This window comes from Harpegnathos saltator, unplaced genomic scaffold (assembly GCF_003227715.2).
Source record: "Harpegnathos saltator strain DR-91 unplaced genomic scaffold, Hsal_v8.6 scaffold117, whole genome shotgun sequence".
Taxonomy (NCBI): domain Eukaryota; kingdom Metazoa; phylum Arthropoda; class Insecta; order Hymenoptera; family Formicidae; genus Harpegnathos; species Harpegnathos saltator.
The window spans coordinates 1,062,003-1,080,681 of record NW_020229892.1 but is presented as its reverse complement, the minus strand read 5'-3'; the positions used below and the strand labels follow the sequence as shown (position 1 = coordinate 1,080,681).

Below are 18,679 nucleotides of genomic sequence, written 5' to 3'. Positions count from 1 at the left end.
TCTCTTTTTCTCTCTCCTCCCCACTCTCTCTCTCTCTCCTCCCCACTCTCTCTCTCTCTCTCTCTCTCTCTCTCTCTCTCTCTCTCTCTCTCTCTCTCTCTCTCTCTCTCTCTCTCTCTCTCTCTCTCTCTCTCTCTCTCTCTCTCTCTCTCTCTCTCTCCTGCGAATCCCGAATATACACCTGTCTCATTTTAAATGCGGAAAGTGCAAGAAAGTGCGGCTAAAAAAACAGACCAGGAGTTACGAGTTTAGACGCACGCCACGTGTGATTTATTTGTGTTGAGTGTGTGTATGTGCGTATGTATATGTGTGTGTCTGTGTATATACGCTATATTCCTATTCCTCTGCATTTTATTTTAGTCTAAACAGACGATATCTAGTTATTTCACTTACGCGCCTCTAGAACCGAACGCCGTATTAAATACGTTAGATATCACATTCACGTTTACCGTTTATCTACATAATATACAAAGTCCATTTGTGTCGACTCGTCGTCGATCTCGTCGTAATTCGCCAGCATAGACGCGCGTTTGCGATACGTAATTTTCATGATGCTTTGCGATTCACTTCGTAAAATAGACGAAGTCGTTAGTTCGATCGATTGAATTATCGTTCTGCAATTGCTTCAACTGCAATCATTCAATGCTGTTCAACACGCGATCAAGGAATCGCAGAATTGGCAGAAAAGTACAAAAAAGAAGACGTCTTGAAAACGAACTAAATGGTAATATATTCCACAAACTGATAATACTATTCACATAGCAGCACACACACCGGGGATGAACCGAGTGTTAAACAGCATTGTTGACGTAAAATTGACTTTTCTTCGTCGTGTCCGCGAATTTATAAAGTTCAAACAAAGTGCTTTTGGCCCAATCTCGCATAACTTACCACGGAAAAGAAACAAGATCATCGATCAGCCCCGTGAAAATTTGCCGTTTACGTATAATCATTTATTTAACTAAGGGACGAGTAAGTCTCTCGGCACAATTTTCTCAATAATGGTCGACTAGTTAGGAACGCTCGTGAACGTACAGATTGCCCTTTGGCCTCTTGGATTTATGGTTATCCATTAACACCTTCTTGACGGGTGACGTCGCGTCGCGCGCGTTGTTTGCCATATTTGCTGTGCGTTGTTTGTCGGATGGATAACAAAGCCCCCGGCGACTAATCTGCCATCGCGTAAGCAGCTCGGCAAACCCTTCCTATCGATTCCTCCGCGTGCTCTCGCAGCGAGCGACTAAATATGCGTACGCGATCGAGAGATTTCGTCTCGTGTGGGACGTAACACGTCGTCCTGGGAAAGTGTTAACAATGTTTGCGCGTTGCTGTTATTTCCCGCCAAACACAGTGCGTAACGTCGCGTCGTGATCGCGGCCTAAGCGGCGAAGTCGCGATATCGAGTCGGTGGTGCGGGTCGATAAACGCTGTGGTCATTCGCGAAGCAGTTGCGAGGTCTAACGCGTGTCTTAGATACGATCACAACTCGGAATTTCGGAATGTGCGAACGCATATTCAATTGTAAATTGCTGGCTGACCGGCGGAGCCTCTCCGCGCTTGCGAATTGTCGTCTCGATCCCTGAAAAATCGGTGTACTCTCTTCGAATTTTCGACACTGGACATCTCGAGAAGAGGAGACGGGCCAGATGTAGACCAGACTCGAATTGAAATTTCGTTTGGGATGATGGGACCCACCTGAAGTTAACTCGAAATCTCCTCTTTTCTCTTCGCAAATCCGTCTCGGCTCTTTAATCGTTCGTAGCGGCTTAACAAAAATTTACCCGGTGAAATCGAGACAACGGCGCGCGTCTTCAAGTATCAATAGCGCCTCGCACCCTTAAAAACTGCCAAATTATCCTCCGCTCTCCGCGCGATTCAAAGGAGACTCGCTACCTCCCCGGACCACCACCTCATGTTTCCGTCACTCGCGATTTCGCGTTAAGCGTCCGGCTAAATCACGAAGAGAGACACGCGGAGACACTCGCGCGTACATCCGCACACGTACGTCGCCCTTTTTCTTTCTCGTTCTTTCTCTCATTCTCTCTCTCTCTCTCTCTCTCTCTCTCTCTCTCTCTCTCTCTCTCTCTCTCTCTCTCTCTCTCTCTCGCTCTCTCTCTCTCTCTCTCTCTCTCTCTCTCTCTCTCTCTCTCTCTCACTCACTCTCTCTCTCTCTCTCTCGCTCTCGCTCTCTCTCTCTGTCGCTCTGTCTCTTTCTCTCTCCAGCGTTCGGTCGTTCCGCGATCATTTCGAAGCGGACACGCGCGTTCTCCGAACAGAAGCCGCGGGGAACCCCGGGACGCGCCGCCCCCGGCCACGCCTTATCCTTCTCCTCTGCATCCCTCTTTTCCCCTTTTTTCGCACCCCCGCGTATCCCCGGGCCACCCCCGTCGGCGGCCCTCAGTGCCTGTACTGCTGCTCGAGCTCCCTTCGCAGCCTCTTCGCGGCGGTCTCGCCGCCACCACCGCCGCCGCCGCCACCGCCGCCGCCGCCGCCGCCGCCGCCGCCGCCGCCGCTGCCGCCGTCGGCCTCCGTGTCGCTGCACCCGTCCTCACCCTCGGCGACGACGCCCTCGACTTCCTCTTGCCGCCGTTTTGCCGTCGCCATCTCCGCCGCGTGTTTCTTCCGCCACTTCGTCCGCCGATTCTGGAACCACACCTGGAAATCGAAAGTCGGGCGCTCGCATGAATGGTCACACGACAAAATACTTTGCATCTTCCATCCTCCGGTGCACCCGTTAATATCGCACATGCGGTCTGCGTCGGAGAGTGCATCGGAGGTTTAATTTATTATTACAGAACACGATCCTTTCGGCCAGAGTTTCCTCTGGTATTTTCACTGTCGAGGTATAAATATTAAACAGATGGAAAATAAGTTTCGGATATATTCACGAGCACATTGGTGCGTCCGACGTTTGACAACGATGAGACGCCGAGTCGAAAAGAAAGAAAGAAAATCCCTATTATTTTTTTTTACGCGAGACGCGCGCGGGCGAATTGCCGGAATTGCCGACTTTCGACGCCGACGTCCTCCCACAACGTCCACCCGCGGAGAGTTCATTCGACTTCTCGATTAATACGCCGAGCTCCACTCTAACGGGCGTCTATAACATTTGAATTAACGGGCAAAGGGCCCGGAGAAAATTCATCGACTGGCCCTCCCTCTCTCCTCGCGGAGACGGAAGGTGGAGGCGGGTGGAAGGGAGGCAGGAAACGGTGCTAACTTAAGGTGCCCCTCCGCACCTATAAAACTCGAGATACACAGTAGGAGTCTGTGTCCCCGCAACAATGTATTTAATTAACGTAACGGGTGTCAGGGGAGCACGGGGGAGCTTCACCGTAGCGATTGCACCCACAAACCACCCCCGATCCATGCCAGCGTGTGGCCCCCGCTAAACTCCTCCTCCTCCTCCACCTCCTCTTCCTCCCTCCTCTAGCCACCCCCGCTGCCGCCACCGCTACCGCCAACGCCGCCGCTCTTCCGTATCCAACCCCAATCCGCAGGCTTGTTCAATGGCCGCCAAGTCGAGAGCTTAAATTAAAGATATAAGCGTCCCGGCGAGCGCGGGCTCGGGCGCGGGCGCGAAGCGGTAAACGAATTAAAAAGTAAACGGCCGACCGTAAAAGTTAATGGCTGTTCGGATGAAAATTAAAATACTCGAGGAATTAAGATAACGGAGAGGCAGGCGAATGGACAATCTGCAGGGATTGACTGCAGCAACGCCGGACGTAAAAAAGCCGTTCGGCCCCGCAACGAAAGTCCAATTTGTATTTCGTGCTGGTGCTTGGCGAAGTGAGGGAAAGAGAGGAGGGAGATGCGAGGGAAAAGATAGCTGGTGCGTTTAAGTTGTCGTTAAATACAGTCGCCTGATAAAGGAAGGACTTGTTCGCGATCATTTTGTATCACGCGACGTCTAAATCGCGTAATGTCGTGCATCGCGCGTCTACACTTAAATTAGGAAAAGTGAATGTTGAAAAGAAAACGTGCGAGAGTCTCGTGACAAGCGAGACGAGCGTAATTGGCAGAAGACACGCGAGTTCGACCGCGAATTCGTATATGCTCGGTACAGGATCTCTCGCACTCGCGATAAACAAGATTCGTCCGTCGACAAGGACTCGCAATTTCCGTGATACCGTTCAATGGATCGGAGAAACTGAGGACAATCAAAATTGATGCTAAGTTTACCGAACTCTCCCTCGGGATCGTGCGAGCCGACCTAGTTTCTCTCTATTAGTAGCGACCCTGTTTACTTTGCTAAAGCAAGCTTTAAAGACGATAAAGCATTTCATTAAGCCCTTAATAAATCCGAACGCGACGTCCCGCTTTTCCAGGAACGCGGGCGCCGCGTCCCGTCGAGCGGAAACTTGTTACGCGTTCCATTTCCAAAGTAAAGTTGTTAAATATACAGTTCATCGAAATCGCGTATGGCGCTCGCAACAGATTCCGCGATTTCTTATCTTCGAGCCATTAAAATAAAAATACCAAAAAAAGAAAAAGAGTAAACCACGGGGGAGACATCGTATATACACACATATCTATATATATATATGCGAAGATATAAATTTCTCCGGGCAATTTAGCCGCGAAGAGAGCCGAAACGATTCGCAGCCGCGATTCGCCCTTTCTCGGCGAAACGATGAAAAACCGATTTGGGGCGCGCCGCAAAGCCCGTCCGATCGTTATTCTTTAAATCGTCGCGACTGATACAGTGCGAAAATGTAAATGCAAAGAAAGTCCCGGCCGGGCCGGGTTCGCGAATCCATCCATCTTGTTTTTGAACGCATTAGTCACGCGCACGTTGCGAAACGACGGCGGCGGGGAGGGACGGCTGCCGGTGGTGGTGGTGACGGTGGAGGTGGTGGTGATAGTGGTAGTGGTCGTTGTCTTCGTCATCGTCGACGTCGTCGTCGTCAACGACGTATTTCCCTTGCCTCCCTCCCATCCTGTTTCGCCTCATAACTGTTCGATTTATTAAATCAGGATTATCTAAGCCCATTACTTTGTCCCGCGCAGCTAGATACAAAACCACATTTGTAACTTGTGTAAAGCCCTTATGGCGGGGGTTGTCGAGAGAGAAAGAGAGAGAGGAGAGAGAGAGAGAGAGAGAGAGAGAGAGAGAGAGAGAGAGAGAGAGAGAGAGAGAGAGAGAGAGAATTATTTCCGCGGTCGTCCACCCACCGTCCTTGCGCGCTCCCCCTCACTTACCCGTCGCGCTTCTGTAACAGATAATACCGATAGCATCTGATCTCTCCGCTGACATCGCCGTCTAGGCGATTTATTATGCGAAAGATTACACGGCCGTGTGACTCAGTTCTCGGGAAAGGACTGGCGAGAAAATTCGCGCTTCGCTCCTGCGATTATCCTCGCGTGTGCGAGGTACAACCGATAAGACCGCCGTGAATCCTCAGATCGATTCTCGTAAGTATCGCGAATTAATGTAAAAACGAAGCATCACGCTCAAAGAACACGTTCCCCGCGAAACACGGTGTTGGTGCTAATGAAAATATTATTTTCGAAAGATTATTTCAACGACAATCGACTGCAAGATACAGTCATCGCGACAGACAGTGGAGCAAGTCGAATAGGCGCAGACGTTGAGAAGAAGATAGAGCGCGGTAGGGGAAAAAGAACGTCATAGGCGGACAAAAGCGGACGCGAACAGACAAGAAGCGTAGAATGACAGAAAAAGAGTCGGCTGCCTAGCTTTGGGAGGAAATGAGATGAGAGGGAACGAGGTAGGAAGGTAGGAGAAGGATAGAAATGAGCGACAGGAAAGGATATCCTCTGCGCAAAGGGAAACGAGAAAGGAGCGAGTTAGGGGATGGGAGTGACTGCAAGAGGGAGATAAACAGTAGGAGGGAGAGACGGAAGAACTGTGTATGCATAGGAACGGATTTCGATGTAAATGCGTGGGAAAGGAAACTGCGGATTGCAGTTACAAATTGTTCTCCTCCTCCCCCTCTATCCTTTCTCTGTCTCTCGTTTAAAGCCGCGTATATTCGTTTTGAAGTGTCATCGGCGCCACTGATTGATCCAATCAGTTCTCGCGTTTTTGCTTTCGACACACACACAGAGAGAGAGAGAGAGAGAGAGGAGGGGGCAGGGGGAGGGGAGGAGAGAAAGAAATCACGTCGGATTTTAGAGTCTCTTGCCGATAAATTACGGTCCGATAATTCCTCGCTCGCGAAAAGCGGATCGTGGGTCGCAAATGGAGAGCACTTAGCGCTTATGGAGGCTCTCGCTAACGTCGATTGCCAAAAAGTTAATTAATCGGAAACGCTGCCAAGAACGGGGACTGAACTTTCGTATTCCGATTGAATTATATGGCGTATTAAAAGAACGACAAGCGAAACGGAGAAATACATTCTCTCGGTTAAAAGAGACGAGGGGGAGTCGAATTTTTTTGCCACCTCGTCCCTGCGCCCAATTTTAATCTTCAATATTCGCGTTTGTCGCCATTACGACTAACTCATAATCGATCCCATTGTCGTTTCGACCAGATCAACGCTGCCTCGTCGTCACGTCGACGGGGAGGTAGAACATATAACACCCGTAACATTTTTTAAAATCCATATCCGCGTATGTGGCGCGTATAAAAGGTGCATCGGAGCTTAAAAATTTATCGGCGAACCGACATGAAAGCGTACCCTTTGAATAATAAGCGGACCGCGCAATGACGCGGAAAACTCTCGAGTAAATGTCACACATGACTCCGCACGCGTCGTTAAGCATTACGCCGGCCCCGGCGCGTTTAGCAAGAATTTTATCCTTATAACTCCTTCGCCTTTCGTGCGCGCATGGACTTCGACTTCGTGCCGGTTCGCTCGCAGGTCGACTCTGAATTTTGCAATAATCACGATACGCGCGCAACGTGGCTATACATTCGCTGACGTTGATCTTTTGATTGCGCTCACCAGATATATAGAGTCATTAGAAATTTTCAGTCATATACATCATGACTGTCGTTTATTCAAGGAAGAAATAATAATAATAATTTTCAGATATTTCTTTGCTACGTAATTTTATATTTGAGATACAAATACCGCTTTGCCTGAGGAATATTTGTAAAACATCCTCGCTTTCTCCTCGAACAATTAACAATTACGATGTATGACTGCAAAGACATACGATGCGTATGATGAAAATAATTTCTGGTAACTTTATACTTATGTCGAGAGATCAACACCGACGAGCGATGCGCGCAGGTACATACGTTTCTCCAGCGCAACGGAGAAAATCGGCATGGCAGACGCAGCAGTTGGCTCGTGGAATTACGCGTGTGCTTATTTCGTCAATTCTGGCCGTCGAAATGTGCTGTAAGATAACGGAGCACGGGCGTATTAATACCTCTTTTTGCGAGGCGTTACGGGTCCCGCGGCGAAAAAACCTGCCTTTTGCCTTTTGTCATGTTGATGCATGTGGTACGATAGTATGGCGAGAGATATCCGTGATGCAAACAAAACTATTGAGCCTCGACCGATGCCCTTTAACGCACATTGACTGGCCGGGCTTCTTTTAGTATAAAATTTGCATTTACGCCATATGGCGTGACGCGACAGCCTATTTGTAACCCACCGACGGGGTGGAGTAACGAGAGCTCCTAAATGCCATCAAACCGAGAGTGTTAACCGCCGCAGGCTCGATATTTGTGTCACATGTTACATTAGCTTCGTCGTAAAGCAGGTCGACGACGACGGTGACGGAGACGGAGACGACGCGTTTCTGTCGGCCCGTCAAAAGTGACGGAGTGAATAATTAAACCGGCGATAACCGGCGCGATCGATATAAATGATACGGCGGCTCTTTTATTCTCGTACGTACACGAGATTTGATTTTACAAGGACACACGCGAAGAAACTTGAGATATTCACTGCGACTCGATTTAATTCCATGGAAATCGCGCGCAGTCGTCGTGAAAGCATATCTAACGCGGAACTTTCTCATCAGAGAGAAACGATTCGCTCGACTTACCGCTTCGTTATTAATATGAAATCGACTCGAACGCCTCGCGCAACATTTTACCGCGATATCATTCTTCGATATCATTTTCCTCCCTCTATCATGGTACCCTGACAATTTGCATTTGTCCAACGTTACTGTAAACTCTTGCATGTCCATATCGATACTTTCAGTTTAAGTTACAGTAACTTGTTCGTCGCGTGTATAATTTTCGTTTAGTCCTCCGCAGCCTCAGTCGCGTTAGAGATATGCCAATGGCAGGGACGAGAGGGAATGTATAAACGCAATATATATATTTATACATTCGAGAGAGGAGAGGGGAGGAGGTAGAAAGGTTTTCGCTCATCGCGCAACCCTCGAGCGATTTGAATCGCGCAGGGTGTCGCGAATCGAGAACGCGGCCGCGATTTCGCGATCGTCAATCGGTTCGGAGTAATCGCGGGACTCCGCGGGACTCGCAATATTACAGAGTGCTCAGAGCAGAATGTTTCTTCGAGTAATAAGTAATGCGATCTCTTTGCGGATGGGCGAGGGGGTGGGCGGCGGTCGGAGGGGGTGGTCGGGACGACGAAGGGTAGTTGGCTGCCGGCGATAATGCGCTCCTCTGTATTCCGTTGCCGTAGCGCTTCCCCATATCGATATGTTTCCTCTCCCCCCTCCTAGCCCCCATATTCTCCTCTCTTGCCCCCTGTTCGCACACCCCCCCGACCCCCAACCACCCATTTGGACCCGCTCGGAGATCAAATGGCTTCACCGATTCGCGTTATCCCCAATATTCTATTTTTATTTCGGAATCAAATTTCGCGACGGCCGCGCGAGCACAGCGAATTTTTACGGCTCTCTTTCTCGTTCTCTCTCTCTCTCTCTCTCTCTCTCTCTCTCTCTCTCTCTCTCTCTCTCTCTTTCTCTCTTCAGCAGGATGCGTCGAGGAATCCGCTCCTCCGCACGGCAAGGGAATTCTCGTCCTCGTAATTCGATCTCGATACCCGCGGCGCTGCTATGAAGTGGCGGATTATGAGATAACGATGCGCGGAAATGTTAAATGAAAAGCGCGACATGCAATCGAGATTGTTAATGTCTTCTTAGTCCGCGTCTATCACACGTGGCTTTCGGTGAGAGTGGCATACGTAATACAGGTGCCCCGGCACTTCCTCTCAATTTTCATGAGTTCATTTTCCACAGTGCAAACTTACTTTCTCTCTCACTTTCGAGCGCTAGATATTTTAATTCACGGCGCTTGAATTCCTTTTCAAGCGAATGTTTCAAAGCGAAAGCTACGAAACTCGTTATAAAAGGCTGTTTTATCACATTGTCCTTATTTGCACTCAGTTTATTACGTCGGTTGACTTTCGATAGTTGTTAGCTCACAGATGCAGTTTCTCCGCGAGAGCATCTTCTCGTTAGAGCAGCTGCTCTTATTCCCCGTAAGGCACTCTCCCGCTCGCTGTGCGTCTTAATAGCGCAAAGAATTGTTGCTTCTTTATGCCATCGTCCCCATCGAGAGAGGCGCCCGCGTTTATTAAAATACTCCCTATTTAATTTCCACGTGACGTCTCGCGCTTGGGACACAGGGGGATTCTATAAGTTTAGGCGTAAAAAAGATTTGATAAATTGAGGATTTTATTGGCACGCAGTTTGCACGTTTCTTCGAATATCGTTTATTCGCAATTTTTACGTATTTTCGTAATGGCGAAAATCTTCAAATCGAAATTTTGGTTCTACGTTAACGTTGCAAATTTTACTGAACTAGAAAAATCAATCTCAAAATATTACGCCATGCAGACTATATTATCCTATGTATATGATGTTACAAATAATTATCTATCATTTTTCCTGGAGTTAAGATTAAATTTAACTTAAGAGTTATAAAAATAAAATTTAAGAATTATGTAATATTTCATTATCTCAATATTCTATCTGCATTAAATCTTTATTCTTAATTTCAACAAATAAATAAATAAATAAATGTATTAATTACATAATTTAATCAACTGCAGATAGAACATATACAATAAGTAAATATTAAATATTCTAACGAAAAATAATACATAAATAAGGCAACGAATTTTCTATTCTCATAATTCCTTTGTTATGTTTTCATTCGCGTTGGAAATTTCGGTGGAATATAGAAATTTAAAGAATGTAAAGAATAAGTTCCGTCTCCGATATTTTGCGTTCTGTATTCTGTTCTATAGCCAATTTCTCGTGCCAGGCACTCAATAGTTCGCAAAAATACGAATCGATCGGAAACACAACGTTAAATAATGGTTCCAACATTTAATTGATCACAATTGTCGAATGCTACAAAGGCGATGCTTGTAATATGTACTTTTCTGATAGGTTTGTCTAGTCGTAGATATATAGCCGCGAAAGTTTCGGAATGTTTTCATAATATTGATTGTTATGACCTCTCGCAGTGACCGGACGTACACATCATTGAGTGGTGGTTGGGCTGGAGACGACGTAGCTCTTTTTGTTCATTGTTTTGGTAAGATCTAGTCTAGTGTTTCGTGCCTAACCGAGTTATTGCGTCTCGGGACAATGAGCGGCGCATATGTCTCGACGCGATTATGTATATGTGATATTTTAATTATATTTTCCGTCGGGTGATTAAAATATCTCGTCAACTCTATTGAAATATATTCAGTCGAATTTTCGTCGGTACCGTGTTAATTAACGTGTGCTTCTCTCTCCGATCGAATCGTATCTACGCGAGTGTCTTGTGCGACAAAGCAGCCAGGATGAGGAAGCTGTGATAAAGGAAGCGGAATGTCAGGACGTGAGCAACGACGCATCACATATTTCCAAGTATGTGAAATCATTTACTATGCGTCATATTTCTGATTTTAATGAACGATTGACGAATTTATCAAGAATGAGGTCTGAAGAGAGATCCGAGTCGAAATTTATGATCTATTTTAAAGATATTCATATATAATCATTTGATGAACATTTATAACTTTATGAATCTTTGATTACGTTTATCATATTTATTACTTATTTCACGCAATAAGAAATATCCACATCCTATCGAAATTTCCAACGGAAATTAATTAATTAATTAATTAAAAGAAATAATAATGAGACTGTGGAAAACACGACTTAATTATTATCACTTATACATGTTATTTATTTAAATTATTATTTATAAGCATATTAAAGTTTTCGCAATATTAAAGTTATTTCGCGAACGTGGGGGCGATACGTTATACATTTTACGACAGCCTAAATCACCGGTATGATTCACACCTCGTCTAAAATCTCTCACGTCCCTATAAATATTCAGCGATCGCTGTTGTCGGTTCGTGGCGGCGATGAACGCGATCGAAATTTATATCATTGTCTGTTTGCCGGTCGTAAACGCTTGCTCGATCTTATAGAATCCTCGAAAAAATGATTTCGCGCGCCCACGATGGGGAGAACGGCAGAATTGAAGCAGTCTGCGAGGGCTACCGAGGGGAGCCGAATAATCCCGTGTCTAACACCCCCTCCCCGCCTTCCTACGAAGTGTTTCCCCGATCAAATTTGATCAATGTATCAGTATCATCGGTACATATAATACATATGTATTAATATTCCCCCATTATGTTTCATTCTCGTCGCGAGGAAGACTTCTTTCGGCGATAAAACGCTGAGGGTTCTCGCGTTAATCAGAAGCGAAAGTTTCATTCATCACGAAACGGCATTTCTTTCTTCGCAAAAATCCGCAACTGCTTGTAAAACATAAGTCATATATGATGCGAGATTTTTTGCGATAATAGTCGACTGACTTCGTTATAGGGATGGGCTTTTTGCGAGTACCACGTTCAACTCTAATGCGAATTTGGGGAAACGTACGGCGCGCGTGACACGTGTACGTGAAGGAACGGACATGCCAACGCGTAACGCCGCTAATTTCGACAAGAAACGCATTATGTAGAATATCGTTAGACGTTCGGACACAGCCGGTCGACTGACTCGTTGATGAACACGTGTCAATTTGAATTCAGCCGAAACGATCTCCGCGGCGCGGTAAATAAACTGCTTCATGATCTTTCTTATATACTCCGCGTACATTTAAAAGTACAAACAGCCCCCCCCCTCTCTCTCTCTCTCTCTCTCTCTCTCTCTCTCTCTCTCTCTCTCGTAATACGTACCCCTTGCTTCATACATTTCTCCCTTCACTTTCTTAAATTGAGAATTATAATCGCATATAATACTCCCGAATACTTTCTACCCTCTTCGCTTCTGTGATAAATCAAGTCGAGTGGTTGTATATCGAGATACACCCTCGTGTTTTCGGTGTTCTTCGCGTACTTTCGCGATGTCAACGGACGGCGCGTCGCGTTTATCATCGCGTCGTCGTGAAAAAGGACATCCGTGCATTTTGCGCGAAAGTGCAGGCCATCGAAATGTGCGATGTGCGCACTTTGGGAATGCACATCGGTGCGAACACCCATCGAATGCCGAAAGTTAAACGGTGCCATCGAAAAGCGATTATATCGCGTGCGTCGTGACGCGCACAAAAGCGATCGGTTTATCAAGCCGTCGCGCGATTTGTCCCTATCGATAATCGGTGAGCGGTCGTCGTCGTCGTCGTCGTCGTCGTAGTCGCCATCGATGGAACTTTGCGCTCGCAAGACCGAGACATTACTCTCTTCACGCTGGTATCGAGATATTGGCCCACCCGGAAAAAGGTTCCTAATAATTTCCCGAGGTCGGCCCATACAATTACGCGGCCCATAAAACATAATGGCGTCTCGGGCGCCCGTGTATACACCCCGATATAATTCCGAGCCGGCGATCTCGACGAGACCGTATCGCTGGCAGGGTAGGAAGAAAGAGAAGGCAGAGAGAGAGAGAGAGAGAGAGAGAGAGAGAAAGAGAGAGAGAGAGAGAGAGAGAGAGAGAGAGAACCGGATGAATCAAGGCGTGATACAGGGTCGCGAAAGGGGCAAGGGAGGGAGGAGCAGAGCAACAACAGCCAGGAAGGTAACTAGCAGGTTTTGGTCGGAAAATAAAGTCGCCGCTTCTATCGGGAAAGAGAGAGAAAGTAAGCCGAGCCAGGCTGAGAGCCACGCCGAGTCGAGTTAGGTCGAGTCGAACCCGGTAGAATCGCGGGCATTATGGAGTCAAGTACATGTGGGCCAATTTCGAGGGTACGCGATGTGGTGTGGTGTGGTGTGGTATGGTATGGTATGGTATGGTATGGTATGATATGGTATGGTATGGTATGGTATGGCGTGGTGCGGCCTGATGGTAGTAGTGGGAGGTGAATGAAGGGAACGCCGCCTGCTGCCGTGATTTATCACACCACGCTGCGCCGCGCCGCGCCGCGCCGCGTCGAGTCGCGCCGAGCCGCGCCGTTCCGCTCCGTTCGTACATACACCGGCATGATGATACATGGCGGTGGCGGAGAAGCGGGCAGGAGAGGCCTTCCGCCTCGTACTAATTGACGTCATCGATATTGGTATCCGTCGACGAGCAGATTACTCCGCCGTAAACAACTCGGCCTGGCTCCCCCTCGGCACCTCTCGGCCCTCTGCGATCCCCACCGGTCCCCTCCGGTAGCCGCGCGTTTCGCCTGGACGACGAACCACCGTACCCACCGTCAGCACCAACACCACCTCCGTCGCGCGGCGCAAACAGGGATACGTAACGCGCACGTTGCGAACCTCGTTGCAAGTCCGACGGCCCTACGAGCCCCTATTCGCCTCTTCGAGGAGGCGCAGCCCCCCTCATCGTAGGCCCGAGAGCCCGTTTGCGACATGTAGTTTGATATCATGTTTAATGCGTTGGGGATGCTGCTGTTTTCAATTAACTCGGGACGGTGTAGGATGTTTTGTTTGGAAGTAACAGTACGGGAGGGTGGGAAGGAGAGAGAGAGAGAGAGAGAGAGAAAAAGAGTTCGACGAGATGCGGATAATCGTGAGAGAGATAATCGTGGAGCAAACACAATGCGCTACGAGTGTTTTCCAATGATAGTCGAGAGGAGAATACACAGGTAACGATTCGAAACCGGAGGTTACTTCGGGGATGGTTTGTCGGACGAATTTATGAGCGACTTTCCCACGAGCGCAGAATTATAAATTCGAGTAACCGCGGCGTGATAATGGAGTCGGACGACTCGCAGAATGATTGCGCCGTGTTGGAGATAAAGGATCGATTGGCTCAGCGAAATTATAGTGTCCAAACATTCTCTCCCACCGCGTCCGCAATTTCGCGTCGCCTCGATGAAGAAAGCGAGAGAGAGAGGGAGAGAGAGAGAGAGAGAGAGAGAGAGAGAGAGAGAGAGAGAGAGAGAGAGAGAGAGAGAGAGAGAGAGAGACTTCTCGCGTCGTTGATTCTTCGTCGCGGCGATGAATCGCGACTACCACACCCTCGGTATCTCGTTCGTACAAGAAAGTATCTAATCCCCTGATTCACGGTCGATGCCATCGCCAACACACAAGCGTCCCATCCGACTCACTCTATCTCCCGCGTTCTATCTCTGCCTCTCTCATCATTGTCGAGCAGCCTCATGATGTCGCTCGCTCTCGCGCTCTTCGCCAGCCCGTTCAACCCTCCCGCCTGCCCCGAAGTTGCCCGTTATCTCTTGTTCTCCTCGTCGCGATACACGCTCTGATACGAAAGAGAGAGAGAGAGAGAGAGAGAGAGAGAGAGAGAGAGAGAGAGAGAGATGGAGGGCGACTACGAAACAAGGGCGCCACGGTCTTTAACTCGCAAATGCTCCGCGTTCACTTTGCCGTATTAGATTCTAATAGGGGGACACATGCGAACCGAGGGGGTCGTTTACGCTAAGAGCCCTCGAGTGTCGCGACGCGTCGCGTCGCGTCGCGTTGCATTTGGCTCGGTGTTCACGGGGCGGGGACCCTAACTAAATCATGCGACGGATATCATTGCCAATTTCATCGACGGCGACGACGACGACGATGACGGCGATGTCGTTGACGACGTCGACGTCGTGGCGGCAACTAACGACAACCGGATCCGTTGAAGCGCATGTAACCGTCGCAAAATGCGAAACGAACCTACTATTGGCTCTGTAACCTCTCCTTTCCTTTCTTCGCGACATAATCGCAAGGATGGAATGGTTGTTAAATATCCCGCTCTTACTTTGACGCGCAGCTTTCGAGGGGATGATTACGACTGTGCAATTTCAGAAATATTTTTCGCTTCGCGAAATGTTGTTTTCACGATTTCTTGTGCTAGGTTAGCATCTCGATGATATTTAACAAATGTATGCCAGAGGATAACATTTTTTTCTTATCCGCCGAAAATTGTTGAATCGTTAATCGAGAAATATTATTCAAAATACCTCGAGAAATCAGTAGTCACAGACGGCAATGAAGTATTCGTATATTTCTATACTTCGATGTTCGCAAAATGCTGCGTACGAATTTGTCGTGTGATTTAGTAGCTTAGATTACACGATATACATCACTGGCAAATATTTCATTGCGAAAATTTATGCGAACCATCATGCGCATTACGAAGAGAAGTTCCTTGCCGTGTCGCGTCGTGAGAAAGATATGGGAGTCACATTCGAGCCAACGACGTTCGGCTGATCGAATATATTAACGTGCGGGCAATTTGTACAGCCTGACGGATATAACCCCTGAGAACCATCGGTGGCAAAATATATTCCGGAGATTACCTCCCGAAATCCATCGCGCTATTAGACGAAAAAGAAAGAAAGAAAGAACCAAAAAAGAGAGAGAGAGAGAGAGAGAGAGAGAGAGAGAGAGAGAGAGAGAGAGAGAGAGAGAGAGAAGAAAAGAGGCCCCTCGCGCACGAGCACCGATAAGATATACGTTTCGATAATGAAAAAGTTATAAATCTGGAATTGTGAAATGGCGGGTTGGTATAAATCTTCATCGGGCAGCGCTGCCAAATCCCTTCGTACCGCGCAAATCCCTTTCCAATATTGAAAAAAGTGATAGGTCCAGTATGTAATGATCCGGTATTACCCGCAACCACGAGGGAGCGGTATCGATCTATCGTTGGTATTCCTCTGGCATCGACCGTGCCGTTTTGTACATCCTCTCGCGTGTATCCAATTATAAGATATCATATCCCCGAATAAAATGCTCGTGCGTGCACTAGTGTCCGATCTCTCGAGATGTAAAACAGAAGATCGCGGAAATTGCGGGTTGTCGGATATTCGGTCGATGACGATCATAAGGATCAACATCCTTCGTGGATTGCCTCATTTCATAAAATTCACGTCTCTTGCGCGCTCTCGTTCGACGAGCTTTAAAAATTCGGAGTCCTTCGTCGAGGGGTTCACTCAATTTAAGAAGTAACGGAGAATCGTGGGCATGATAAAGATCTGTCGCGAGAGTTATCGCACAAAAGAAATCGCTCCACGATCACCCCTCCCCGAGAAAACTTTTAAAGAAAATCGCGCGATACCGCAAGATAACGCAGGATTCATCGCGGGGTTGCCACTGGTATAAACAAGCCCGCCTGCTTTTTTTTCTCTCCCCACCGCGAGCGAGTCGTGCGCGAAAGAGTACGCGGGTATATATTGTCGTAATATTTCGAAAAACGCGCCGGCACTCGGGGATCCGGGGGCAATCTCGCCCTCGAAGATGGCATATACGCGGAGGTGAATCGCCTCTTCCCGAGGAAATCCGAGGTAATTGAATGCTAACCCTCCTCACCCCCGGCGTGTTCCCTCGCCGCGCTCTCGCTTCGCGCAACCCCTCCTCATCTACCCTCCGTGTCGCGTCCCTCATCCACCGACCGCCCTCCTCACCCTCAACAACCCCCCAACCCCCGTGGGTTTCAGGGGGCGCCACGCTCGCACTCTCGCTCCCCCTTCGCCATCACTCACCGACACAGACTTGTAGCTTTCAATAAAAATGTAAATATGGCGGCGTAGAACGAGCCAATGACAGCGCTACATCGACGCCCGGAGTCCGTGAGGGATAGATAGAGAGGCAGAGAGAAAGGGAGAACCCTGCCCTACGGCAGGGGTTGAGGGCTTCGAAATGGGAAGCCGGCTCTCGGAAGGTTGAAGATGGCGAAGGATGAGGATGAGGAGGAAGAGGAGGAGTAGGAGGAGGAAAAGGGGGACGAAGGGCGAGAGGATGGCTTCGGATCCGTGCGGAACGTCGAAAATGGAAGGCGAAGAGGCGGTGGAGCTTGCGGGGAACCAGTGAGATGTCCAGGGAGGGGGTAGAAGGGTGCAAAAGCACCCGCGGAGGACGAAAGAAGGAGAAAGAGCGAAAGAGACAGAGAGACCTCGGGCTCTCTGTCCTTTCGCTCACCGTCACTGCGGCTTCACCCGAGTTTCACCCGTGTCTCATCCGAAGTTCCCCATTCTGCTCCCTCCTCTTTCTCCTCCTCCTACTTTTCCTATGGCAGAGCGAGTGCGAAGGGGCTAGGGGAGAGGGCGGACGCACCGTCGGCGTTCGCGAGAAAGAGAGAGCGACGCCGAGGATGACGCAGGTGCCGCAAAGCTTGACACGTCTCCGGCTGTTTTGTCACCTTCTTTTATCCTTCGAACTTTTTACCGGCTACCTCGTTAGATACCCTCTCTTCTTGCCCTCCCTCCCCCCTCTCTCTTTCTCTCTCTCTCCCTCTCTCTCCCTCTCTCTCTCTCTCTCTCTCTCTCTCTCTCTCTCTCTCTCTCTCTCTCTCTCTCTCTCTCTCTCTGTCTCTCTCTCTCTCTTTTCTCGCCCCCGCGCTCATCCCTCCACCCGTGGTGGTTTCGCGAGCAGGGCGCGTTGATGGAGTAAGCCGGGCGACGAGCGGGACGCTTTTTAAAATCGCACCTCCACGCGAGCGAACCGCTTTTTGCGGACGTCGTCGTGAAAGACCCACCCCCGAATCGTCGACGGGCGATCGCAGCGGATTTCTTTTTTCGTTTCGCACGGCGGAGAGATTTTTCGGCCACGTGCGGGATTATTCGCGACGCGCGAATCTCCGCGTCGAGGTGGTGCTTTAATCGATCTCTCCGATGTCAGCGACAAACTTGAAGAGAGAAATGTCTCTTCAACTTTTTCCCATCCCGAGAGGATACCCGCGATACAAGCTCAATGATTATCAGGATATTCGCAATGCGAGTCGCACAAGACTCCGCTTGAAACGCATTAAGTGACACATTTTAAGGGTTGAAGGAAAGTATTTCATATTCCGGAAAAATAGCGTGTGAAATTATTTTCCCGTCCGTTGGAATAAAACAATTAGCATTATTTACGGCACGAAAGAGAGAAAATAGAATTATATATCGAAAGGATGCGAGTAAACGACGCCAACATCATTCACGGATAGTTTATTGAATAGCGTGAGAAGCGTTATAAAGCGAGACGTTACCTTAACTTGCGATTCCGACATCCCAAGGGCGTACGCTAATTTAGCGCGCTCCGGGCCGGCTAGGTACTTGGTTTGCTCGAAGGTCTTCTCCAAGGCGAAGATCTGCTGTCCGCTGAACGTGGGCCTCGTGTGCTTCTTCTTGCCGCCATCGTGTTCCCCGGCGCCGCCGCCCGTGCCCGTCATCGCTTGCTGACAGCCCAGCTGTTGCGACACTGCAACATTCGCGTCACCCGGTGAATACCTTCTGAATATCCGTCTCGCTCCGTTACGAATGGAGTAATTAGCTCGAATGTGTATGGTGTACCTTCCGTAGAAGGGTTATGCACTTATGTTAGTGGATGTTGTTGCGTTTAATTTTGCTCCCTCGACTCATCTTTCGTATGAAACAGATTGTTTTTTGTTCTTAGCGTTCAGCTAGATT

General features: G+C 48.5%; 1 protein-coding gene across 1 annotated transcript in view; it reads right to left on the bottom strand.

The window, feature by feature from the left end:
• Positions 1 to 385: 385 nt before the first annotated feature.
• Positions 386 to 18,679, bottom strand: part of HGTX (HGTX homeodomain transcription factor) — a 37,312-nt gene continuing 19,018 nt past the window's right edge. Inside the window, exons 3-5 of the mRNA XM_025303547.1 lie at positions 18,259 to 18,470; positions 2,517 to 2,655; positions 386 to 399 (exon numbers count right to left, since the gene is read on the bottom strand). Of these exons, the coding sequence (XP_025159332.1) occupies positions 386 to 399; positions 2,517 to 2,655; positions 18,259 to 18,470 (365 nt within the window). The remainder of the gene's footprint in view (positions 400 to 2,516; positions 2,656 to 18,258; positions 18,471 to 18,679) is intronic.